General features: G+C 43.7%; 1 protein-coding gene across 1 annotated transcript; it reads left to right on the forward strand.

The window, feature by feature from the left end:
- The first annotated feature begins 533 nt into the window (after positions 1–533).
- C7H16orf46 (chromosome 7 C16orf46 homolog) lies at positions 534–11,967 on the forward strand. The gene is made up of 3 exons (XM_075280586.1): positions 534–618; positions 8,307–8,513; positions 10,843–11,967. The coding sequence occupies exons 2-3, from the start codon at positions 8,322–8,324 to the stop codon at positions 11,836–11,838; spliced, it is 1,188 nt and encodes a 395-aa protein (XP_075136687.1). The 5' UTR covers positions 534–618; positions 8,307–8,321; the 3' UTR covers positions 11,839–11,967.
- The last annotated feature ends 173 nt before the right edge of the window (positions 11,968–12,140 follow it).

Genomic DNA, 12,140 nt, shown 5'->3' on the forward strand with positions numbered 1-12,140 from the left:
TTTCTCCCATTCCTCTTGGTACTGGTGGGGGAGCAGTAGTCCCCTCATATACATATATACATGCTGTGACCACCTGTGAACAGCTTTTTCCTTAATTTTTATGGATTTATGAAATTCTTATCATTACACTTTCTTAAAGGCACTGTATTGGCAAAACTGATACACAATCCTTAGTGTCTGAGGGGGAGGTGCACAGCTGTCATGACGCTGCACTAGGAATACACATAGCCGCCCCTGGGTATTACTTCAGAAGGTCACTAGCACTTGTGGGTGTGCAGGGCAGGACTGTATAGGGCGCCATATCCTGGTCATACAGACATTACTATGTGACTAGAGGGGGCTGCTCTGCCCTCCCCCCCTCGTTCTTGTCATGTAGGACAACCCTGACTCCTCTCCTGCACCTACATCAGAACCAAGGTCAGCGGCTCACTAGGTGTCACACGTTACGTCACATCCGCTGTATAGCCCCGCCCAGGGCACGTGATGCAAGCGTAACCCCTAGCAACGGCTGCGGCTTGTTGTGGTGGAGGGAGGGGGAGATGGGGAGCACAGCAGGGGAGAGCGCTGTACTGTGATGGTACATAGATCAGGACAGGAGGCTGCCGGTACCGGGGCCCGGTATGTATAATACGGGTGCCATAGCATCTGCCTTTATAGGATGGCTGCATAACGCATGAGAAGGCTGAGACTTGTAGTTCCACACTACCAAGTATGATTGTCCATGTGACTCAGTAGCGATTGTGTGGGACTTACAGTTCTTCACCTCTTGTGTTACTGTAATGGGGCTTGTACTTAGACAGTATTAAAATGCTGGGACATATAGTCCTACAGATCTTGTGTTAGTATAAGAATGCTGGGACATATAGTCCTACTCATATAGTCCTACTGATCTCATGTTATTATCAGAATGCTGGGACTTATAGTCCTACTGATCTTGTGTTAGTATAAGAATGCTGGGATCTGTAGTTCTACAGATCTTGTGTTAGTATAAGAATGTTGGGACATATAGTCCTACAGATCTCGTGTTAGTATAAGAATGCTGGGACACATAGTCCTACAGATCTTGTGTTAGTATAAGAATGCTGGGACATATAGTCCTACTGATCTCATGTTATTATCAGAATGCTGGGACTTATAGTCCTACTGATTTTGTGTTAGTATAAGAATGCTGGGACATATAGTCCTACAGATCTCGTGTTAGTATAAGAATGCTGGGACACATAGTCCTACAGATCTCGTGTTAGTATAAGAATGCTGGGACATATAGTCCTACTGATCTCATGTTATTATCAGAATGCTGGGACTTATAGTCCTACTGATCTTGTGTTAGTATAAGAATGCTGGGATCTGTAGTTCTACAGATCTTGTGTTAGTATAAGAATGTTGGGACATATAGTCCTACAGATCTCGTGTTAGTATAAGAATGCTGGGACATATAGTCCTACAGATCTTGTGTTAGTATAAGAATGCTGGGACATATAGTCCTACTCATATAGTCCTACTGATCTCATGTTATTATCAGAATGCTGGGACTTATAGTCCTACTGATCTTGTGTTAGTATAAGAATGCTGGGATCTGTAGTTCTACAGATCTTGTGTTAGTATAAGAATGTTGGGACATATAGTCCTACAGATCTCGTGTTAGTATAAGAATGCTGGGACATATAGTCCTACAGATCTCGTGTTAGTATAAGAATGCTGGGACACATAGTCCTACAGATCTCGTGTTAGTTTAAAAATGCTGGGACGTATAGTCCTACTGATCTCATGTTAATATCAGAATGCTGGGACCTACTGTGTCTGATTCTGTAGGGTTACTATAAGAAGGCTGCTACTAGAGTCAGATGTTTATAGATTCTCTCACAGACCTGCTGGGATTTGTAGTCCTGTAAATCTCATGTCTTTGGATAGGAAAGTTGTTTATTGCAGTAGATGGGTAGGCAACTTTCAGCTCTCCAGCCTGGGACATGGCTATAAGGGGTTCAGTGGTAGCAGTTACAATTGGGTCTTGGACTCCAAGGGGGCCCCAAAGGCCTCTCTGCTACATAAAATGTACCGTACTTCTATTCTAAATGGCACAAGGAATGTGCATGGGGGCCAAAGTGCTTCAAGTTACGCCTCTTATTCTGGCTGTTATGGAAGTACAATTCACAGCATGCAAGTGAAGAGAGCATGCTGGGAATTGTAGTTTCACAGCATTTGGAGTGCTGAAGGTTGCTGATCCCTGTTGTAGTATTAGATCTAGGGCTGATCCTTAAGTGTCTGTTATATAAAAGACCTTCTGAAAACTGCAGAGACTCTCGCATCAGACCTAAGACAAGTGAAATAAGTGATTGCACATACATATAATACATATAGCTTTTCATGTAATTTGCATTACAACTATTGAACATGATCTGGATAAATGTGGATAAGGTTCTGAAAACCTTATTCACACATGTTGTGTGAATTAGGCTCTTTGCAGACGACTGTATGAATTGTCAGTGTGCTATCTGGGTTTTTCCACACCGACCCATTCATTTCTAATGGCCCGTACACATGATTTGATGTTGGCAGCACTGAGCGGGATGGGAGCCGTCAGAAAGGATGCATTAGTGGTGAGAGTCAACCATCTGCATAATAAATATATAATAATATATAATAAGTAATTTTTTTGTGGGGACTAATCCTTCATCAGGACGATAAGTCCTTTTTAGAGAACTGTCAGGCCCCCTACATATATACTTCTATATACTGTGTGAGGTACCTCTACCTACTCTCTACCTCTACCTACTACCTAGTCTATACATCATAATACAGTTGTGTCATGGCGCCATACAGCATTGGGACATTGTCTACTCTACACTGCTGTATACTATGTTTATTAGGTGATGTCAGGACACAATACAGTACTGCCAGTGGTGTAAGTACCAGGGTAGCCACAGGGCCAGGGACCTTAGGAGGCCCAGCAGGCCCCAGATGCTTTTAATTATTTATTTTTTAATAGGCCATTACCTGCTGAAGTAAACCTAGCTGGCAATGGGCCGTATTTACTTACCGATCCCTGCTCTTGTTCACTGCCGCCTCCGTTTACCCTTCTGCATCCTATATATCATGTAGCTGGGTTACCTTGCAGGACAGAAGTGGAGGTGGAGATGGCTGAGAGCAGGAGCAGGGATCGGTAAGTGAAGCCGCGAACCCCAACAAATACAGGTATTATTATACTCTGGGGTCTTTTCATCTCGGAGATGAGAAAACATAAAAACCAGTATTACTCACATCTCCTGGGCTCCGGTTTGACTCCCAGCAGTCTTCGGGCCTCTTCTGTGATGTCCCAGACGTGACGTGGTTAAGGCCGGCATCATTATACATGGCGACACTGGCCTGGCCCATGTGATGTCTGTACCAACATTAAAGATGGCCAAAAACAGCAGGGAGAGATAAGCAGCTGGGATCTGAAAAGAGTATAATCATGGTTTGTGGGCTGATAATACTGTGTGCTGGGGCCACTGTGGGACATTATACTGTGTGCTGGGGCCACTGTGAGGCATAATACCGTGTGGAGGGGCCATTGTGGGACATTATATGGTATGGAGGGGCTGCTATAGGACAATATACTGTGTAGAGAGGCCACTATGGGACAATATACTAACTGGCGGCAGGAAAGGGGGCGTTATGTCATGGGGGGGAGGGGAGGCAAAACCAAAATTTGCTGGGGGGCCCCTGGGCAGTGCCCAGAGAGAGCCTGCAGCAAAAGAGGTATCAGGACTCCCAGGGGGTTATAGAGTAGACAGTCTCTGACTGTTATCATTGCTTTTCAGTCGCCTCCACTTTTGGTTCCCAGGCAGCTAAACCACAGAGCAGAAGCAGGGACCCTTTTGAAGTCAGAACCTGAGGTCAACTACCTTTAAGATATGTTCAGATGTTACGGTTTGTGGTGCAGATTCTGCCCTGCCATACATTAATATATAGTATAACATGTGTGAATAAGGTTTTCAAAACCTTATCCACGTATAGCAAGAAAAACACCATGAAATTATGACCCTGCTGCAGATTTCCATATGTGAACACATGGCATCAAACTTGTGGTCCAGTGTGGACATATACAGACATGTTCATTGAACATAGCGCCCCCTATATTCTGTTTCTTATGGATACATAATTAGTAGTTGTTTTAATTATTAAACTTGTTACAGCTACAGCTTGGAGATAACGTCATGTCTGTATATTGTGCGCTGCTATACCCACTGATGTCTCTAGTAATGGGATCTGTATGATTTATGGAGGGTGGTCTGAGGAACATTAGCGTACGGTACCAGTGAGTGCCCTGTGTAATTATTTATTGGTACAGCCCGCTGCCCCGATACCGCCATGACCTTGCTTTGCTCTTAAGCTGTACCGCCTGTCAGACTCCTCTTATAATTAGAAGCCATTGATTGTTGGAGTCGCTTTGCAGTGAATTGTGCTTTTAAAATTTAATTTACCGCATTTGACTGAAGTAATTATCTAGATGGCGCTAATAATACTTGCACCATATTAATACCTTATTACCCTATTACCACCAAGTTACGGAGTGGGAATTGTTTTCCCAATGCACATAGTGCTCTAATCTAATATATGTGGTATAGCGGAGCTTAATAAGCTTCTATCTACACTTGATGGTTTTAAGGTGTTTTATGTATGCAAAGATTTTGCAGAAATATAGCATATATATATATATATATATATATATATATATATATATATATATATCATAAGGTGAGTCCTGACTAGTGCCACATGGTGACCCGCTGCAGTCTATAGTAGCAGTACAGTCCTATGAAAAAGCGACTAGAGGCTGTTATCTTTGCAAAAGGAGGATCTACTAAATATTAATGTCACTTTTCTGTTGAGGTGCCCATACTTTTGCACCGGTCAAATTTTGGTTTAATGCATATTGCACATTTTCTGTTAGTACAATAAACCTCATTTCAATCCTGAAATATTACTGTGTCCATCAGTTATTAGATATATCAAACTGAAATGGCTGTTGCAAACACCAAAATATTTAGAACAAAAAATGATTAAGATTAATAGGGGTGCCCAAACTTTTTCATAGGACTGTATTTTGGATGAGACCTATCACCATCTCCACCAACCCCAACTGAGCATTCTTAATAGGCCTCTCCAAAGAATTTTCTGTTCCTGAGCAATTATTTCTCTGCTCAGTATTGATAGCACCCAATATGTTATTTAGGTCTACTACAGTTAGCTGGGCCGTCATGGAATTGGAGGTGGTGAAAGGTCCTCTATAAACACATCTTATCTGTATTAATTTCGATACTGACGTCCCTCCACTGTCAGAAGGTCGAGCCTTACTGCTTAGGGTAACTTCACACTGGGTTTTTTGGTCCTGAACCCGAGGCTGAGGCCGGCTCAGGTTCCGGACCAAAATATGGGTAACTCCGACTGGATGCCGGTGCAGTGCACTCCACTCCAGATTAGGCCCAAATGAATGGGCCTAGTCGGGAGGAGGGAGTGTCTTCAGGTGGATGTCGTGAGGCGACTCCACTTGAAAGAATGAGCATGTCGCTTATTTTTGACGGGAGTCGGGAACAAACAGCTCCTGGGAAAAAAGAACTAACCGGCTCCCATTGATTTTCGAAATCGTAGCATGTCAATTACAGAAACCTGGTGGTTTAAAGATATAATGGAAGCAGAAAGTCTGTGAACAGCACTGCAAGAAAAACTACAATGTCGCCGCGGTTTTTCCTGCAGCATTTTTTTTTTTGCTGCGGCCTGCTTACATGGGGCCTTAGGGAGCCTTCACATGGAGTTTACGCTCCGCTCATTCTGAACGTAAACTCGTTCAGATTGAGCGGCGTAAAAACAGATCCCATTGATTTCTATGGGTGCCGGCATACCCGCGCTCCCCATTGAAATCAATGGGAGGCTTTTTTACCTATTGCTTTCGATGTGATACGCGCGTATGCCGGCACCCATAGAAATCAATCGGATCTGTTTTTACGCCGCTCATTCTGAACGAGTTTACGTTCAGAATGAGCGGAGCATAAACTCCGTGTGAAGGCTCCCTCAGCCTAATACAGTTTTTCTTAACTTTTTCCAGTGAAGTACCCTCTAAAAACAAAACATTCTAACAGAGTACTCCAAAAGTAGCGATCACTTATTAATGTTAAGAGGATAAGGCTATATAATGACCCTCTCAGTGCCCCCATATGTAGTATAATGGCTCTCACACAAAGTAGAAATGTTCTGGGGGGGTGGGAACACTGTTTTTAAAATAAATCGAGTATCTGGACTATTCACATGTTCGTTTTATGGACTGTGTGACTATTTGCTGCTTTTCAGAAATCTGTGATAACAGGGGCCCCATCATTACAAACCGGCCATGAAGAATCTGAATGAATCCTTATTCTAGTATTCCTCTTTATGTACCTCAGCACCTTCCTAAGGGGCCATAGCTACTACTTTCTTCCAAAAAAAACAACACCACGTCTGTCCACAGATTGCACTTTATTTCAGGGGATCTGAGTTGCAATACCTGAAACAACCAATAAACAGGAGTGGCGCTGTTTTCTAGAAGAAATTCAAAGCAGATATGTTTTTCTATTCTAGTACAGACCATTTAAAGGGATTATCCTAAATATAAGGACTCTCCACAGCTGTTTACTCCCTGTCCACCATCTAGGTGGCACATCCCCTGTCCCCTCTGTGCCAGCGTGTCTTTGTCTATATTATGAGTCAAGCTGTTGTTCTAGGTTATATCATTTATCTTTGTAAAAGGTGACATCACTGTTATAGCTTTATTACTGTCCTCCAGCAAAGTCATAGAGCAATAATGGTTGTAATTCAATAATGACGGTGAAATTTGATGTCTGGAATATGATATAATAAATAATCTGACAAATGAGGAGACATTAATGAGATCTAGCATAATGGCCGTCATGGCAGCTTCTCCATGCAGTGGAGGTTAGCCGGGGAGACCTGCGTGACATGGATGAGAGTATTGGATCAGACTTCTTAATCACCGAATTCGGCTGTTTCATGCTGTCCCTTTGCCACAGTTATATAAAGTCCCACACCTAGTTGTGGTGAGTACCCAGCCCTGGAAATGTGTCTGAATTGTGACGAATCACACTTTTCTATTTGTAAGACCGGTTGCAGACAACTGTGCTGAAACCTGCTGGCCATGAATGATAAGAACGAAGCATTATACAGTGGGTGGGGGCATTAAGGAGCATTATACTGTGATTGAAGGCACTAAGGGATGATTATTTATCTCTGCTGCCACTAGTGCAAGGGATCGGGGATAAAAGTTTCTCCGGCCTGCTGCCATAATGAAAGTGCGGGGAGGCAGGGGTCCTGGTTCAGACCACAGTCCGCCATTTGAGTATCCCTGTCCTAAAAGCGCCTATAGGGAAAATGTATACGTGTCCAGATACTTTTGTCCATATAGTGTACATCTTGTGAAGTAGTGTACCTTGCTTTTCATAATGGTGAGGGCTTACTCTGACATTGCAATCTTGTTGGCGTCAGGGCTGTGGTGTCCCTAGGCCAAACCACAACCTCTGACAACTCCATTTTTCTTCATAGACTGACTCCGACTCCTTCACAAAAGGCTGACAACCACGGAAAGATTCTCTAATTTGTTAAAAAGCCAATGGCTGACTTTTTATGAAACTAAATATGCAACAAACGATGACTTAAGTTAATTATATATTACCAATAATTATATTATTAAAAATAATGAATCATATTATTTTGAAGTCAGAGTCATTAACTGTTTCTGACTCCAGACAAAATTGTTCTCGACTCTACAGCCCTGGTTGAAGTATTAGATGTCAGATAATGGTAACCTGAATAAGCCATGGCTGTGGTCTACGGCTTCATGTACATGTCAGTTAGTTTGCTGCAGATTATTTGTACCAAATTCTGTTTGTAGTGTCTGTTTCTGGTACTTAGTTGCCAATTTTACAGTCTATTCCATATGTCAGTTTATGTGCATTGTGTGCAAGAGATTTAGAAAATCTTATTGACTTCAATGCTATTGTATTATGCTGTGGATTTTTTGCATGAATATGGGTGCATTAATCCCTAGCAAGTGTGTGTAGCCTTAAAGGGTTAATCCAGGGACTTAAAATTAATTTACCTGGTCTGGGCATTTGTTGCAGCCAGGCCTAGGGGTTTTGGGCAGAACCATCTCCAGGTCGCTCTGTCCCTTCTCTTCTCCCCCATTGACATTGGTACAAACAGGAGAGGAGTTGGTTCCAATCACTTGGAGGATCCTTTATAATTTTGGTTCCTAAGTTTCCCATTTTATATTGCAGATGTAACACTGATAAATGGCTATCCAAGATGGTTCAAACCTGGAAATATTGCAAGAGCTAGAAGAATTTCCACAAAAAGTCTGCTCTCCACATGAAGAGAGATGGGAGAAGGATCTCACAGACACATTGCTGGAGATCAGTGAAAAGATTCTTGAAGATGATCAGAAGTCCACAGAGTGGTTGATAGGAACAGGATGGGAAGAAGCTGTGAGTAGATCATATGTATCCTCAGTCACAAGTAGCTGGAAGGTCCTGGGCCCTAATACAAAATGCGCTATGTTTAATAGAGGTCTTTTTTTTATGGCTTTTGGCCCCCCTCTGTTTCCATGGCCTCATGGTGAATGCTACCTATGCACCCCTATAGCTAAGCCTCTGCCCTCAATGACAGAGTATAGCTATAGATCTTATACAGTATATGCTCTATTGCTGAACCGTAAAGGGGTTATACCATTATGCATACTTATCCCCTAACAATAGCATTAGCGTCCGATCGTTGGAGGACTAAAAGTCCCCCTAAGGCCTCCTTGTGAATGGAGCACCAGTGATCTTGCATGACCATGTAACTAACTTTTATGGGGCTGCAGGCACTGCTGTAGATTATAGTCTTGGCAGCCCCATAGATGTGAATGAAGTGCCTGCATATGTGAATGTTACCACTGTGTGAGCTCTATTGATGAAACCAGTTGGCCTAGGAAAGGACTCATTTATTATGGTTTGACAGACCACTACTTACTGATAGCTGAGACCCATGAGTACAGCAACCTCAGCAATATGCAGTAAAACCACATGCATATGAAATATCCTAAAACAGTGGCAAGACCCAAATTCCTGGCTGGTTTACTGAACCCAAACAAGAAGGCTATGAAAAATTATTTCCCCTTCCCAATTTCTTAAATTGTTGCATATTTGTTTCCCTTTCATGCAATGTAAAGTATGTCATAGGTGGGTTCCAGTTACAGGAGAGGATGTCAGCTGCAGGCTACAGTTGGCATCCTTCTCTAATGGATGTGTGTGGAGAAAACATTGTTGCTACTATATCTCGGAACGGTGGCTTCAATTCAAGTGGGGAAAATTGGATTTAGGTGACTGTCTGTGGGATGGGTTGACCTCAGGGGTGAACCATGGCTTTCTGCCGCCTGAAGCAGACGTCAGAAAGCTGCCCCCCCCCCCCCGGGAGGAGGGGGTGGGGCCGCGTGGAAGGGGGCGGGACCGAGCGGACCAAGCGTCTTTAGCAGGCAGAGAGCAGGCACGGAGAGGACCTGCTCTCTGCCTGAGCGTGAGGGGCGGCTGCTGGAGCAGCGCTGCTCCAGTGGCCTCCCCAATCCACCGCTCAGTGATGGTGACCCTAAGCCAGTCCAGGACAGCTTGTCCTGGACTGGCTTAGGTCAGCAAAAATGCCGCCCTCCCCGTGGCCCTGGCATAGCGCCGCCTGAAGCGGTCGCTTCAGGTCGCCTCATGGGAGGTGCGGCACTGGTTGACCTGACTGTCTGTTGGTGACAGACTCCCCTTTAAAGCTTAAATACCAGCATTAATAACTACAGTTTTGTCGTCCGTCCGTCCCCCCCATCAGCAATTGCAGTATGTCCATGCATTGCCTTTACATGGGGAAAAGGATTTTCGCATATTGAAGCCCAACACATGACCATCATAACTGAAACTATATTTTCATTTTGGAAAGTATAGTACGATGCAATACAGAATTATTGCAATGTACTATACTAACAGTCTTTAACTTTACAGACCGTAGGACCATAGTTAATTTGTTACATGGCCTGTAAGCAGATCAGCTACAAAACCAAGCATGATCACTATGCAGCTGCTTTGCTTGGTTTTAAGTGAAGAGACTGCAGCATTCACTCGAACACTGCGGTCTCTTCAAACAGCTGATCGGAGGGGGGACCTGTTGTCAGACCCTTGCTAATCTTCAGTTGATCACCTATTCCAAATATATGTAAGTCTGCAAACCTCTTTAGGCTAAAGCCCCACATGGTGTCCCGCAGCAAAAAAGCACTGCGGAAAAACTGCGGCGGCAATGCATCGCACTTCTTCCCAAAGTGCTTTAGACAAAGTTCACAGAGGTTTCCTCTGCGGACTGTTTCAGTTAACGGTTGGCATTTCCGTAGGTCGCAGCATGCATGTCAATTATACCTACAGAAACGCCGGTTGTTTCCCTACAGGTATAATTGAAGCAGAAAGTCCGCAGGGGAAATCACTGTGGACTTTCTGTGAACAGTGGTGCGGGGAAAAATCGTGCTGCGTTGCCACTGCAGTTTTTCCCACAGAACTTTTTTGCTGCAGGATGCTACGTGGGGCCTTTGCCTCAAGCAGTCTATATAATCAGTGCCATGTGAACGCATTCCATTACTTCCATTTTTCATGCCATCATCTAGTCCTATCATGGACTCTGTCAGATGACTGATATCTTTTCAGGGGATCCGTCCTAGTGACAGACAGTGTGTGGAGTGTGGATGTCTTCCTGAATGTCTGATCGGTGTCATCGTGAAAATTTAATGCTTTGTGGTTTCTAATTTTGCAGGCTTGTGGCTGGGGTCCAATTTCAGCAACAGCTTGTCTCCATCCTCAAAAGAAACAAAAGAAGCTGAAACCTGGGGACACCGCAGACTGTATATTATGCCTAGACCTGTGTTTCATACACGAGAGCAAAGATACAGCTACAGAAACAAAATCCAGTACAGTCACCAACCATAAGGACAAGTCAGCTACTGAGACTAGTCTTGCAGATCACAACCTACTCCCAGCAGAGAAAGACTTTGAGTCTTGCTTTCCAGGTCACTGCCCTTCTACTGCCATGGTTTCCAAAACAGAAACCTGTAGAGACAAAGTATCTTCTGTAGAGGTATCTGTTGTAGAACAAAGACACAACGAAAAGAGTCTACAAAGAAGTTCTTCACCATTCACCGGCAGAGCCATTCCTATTTGTACCAATTGTTATCATACAAAGAAGTCTCTAATGTTTAATGTACCTATGCTACTGCCACCATTGAAAGCGTCACCTGGACACAGCCATGCAGAGCAGATGGCACGAAGGAAAGAGATTCTGCTCCAGCAGCTGGACAAGCTTCCCTCAAGGGGATTTATAGGTAGTGCCCTGCCTGGAAAAGTCCTCCAGAACATTGACCTAAGAGTAGAGAGGAAACTTCTGGAAGCCATCACTGATTTTCCTCAAGAGCTAAAAGTACTGGAACCCCTGTCCTTTGGTCCACTGACCTCATGCGTTCCAAAAACACCATTAAAGGACCCTGACCGTCTGCAATGGCAGAACCTAATAACCCAGAGGTCTATTGCAGTGAATGCCAACACTGTAAAACACAGCACCAATTCTGCCCCTGTCGGCATCCTCCATACTAGGACAATGCAGAACAAACGCAATATCCGCCAGGAAGTGAGACCCCTCAATGATACCAAAATAAGAAGGGCAAAATCCAGCAGCGGCCGAGTACCTGATGCAGTATTATTACCGTCCCTTACTGTTACAAGAGTGGAAATACCTGTGAAACTAAAACTGTGCTAAAACTATTGGTAAAGAATAACTGGTGAAGTGGTAATGTGTAATATAACTCAGTACATGTGTTATCAGCTGCCTCTACTGATGCTACAGTACATGTTACCCCAGTGCCAATAAACCTTACGGAGAAAATTCTGAAGCAGATTCAATATTTTACTCCTAAAAATGTAACATTTCTTAGGGGAAAGATTCCATACAGATACCATGTGCAGAATTGGGGCTTATACACACAGTGCAGATTTGAGAAGTACTTCCCATCACTTAACACTTTGAGGATGTCATGTTTGTGACTAAAGTTGTAACGTTTT

Source organism: Leptodactylus fuscus, chromosome 7, assembly GCF_031893055.1.
Source record: "Leptodactylus fuscus isolate aLepFus1 chromosome 7, aLepFus1.hap2, whole genome shotgun sequence".
Lineage (NCBI taxonomy): Eukaryota > Metazoa > Chordata > Amphibia > Anura > Leptodactylidae > Leptodactylus > Leptodactylus fuscus.

Coding starts and splice junctions, on each gene's coding strand:
- C7H16orf46 (XM_075280586.1), top strand. CDS start 8,322: ATGGCTATCCAAGATGGTTCAAACCTGGAAATATTGCAAGAGCTAGAA. Junction 8,514..10,842: donor GAACAGGATGGGAAGAAGCT/GTGAGTAGATCA, acceptor CTAATTTTGCAG/GCTTGTGGCTGGGGTCCAAT.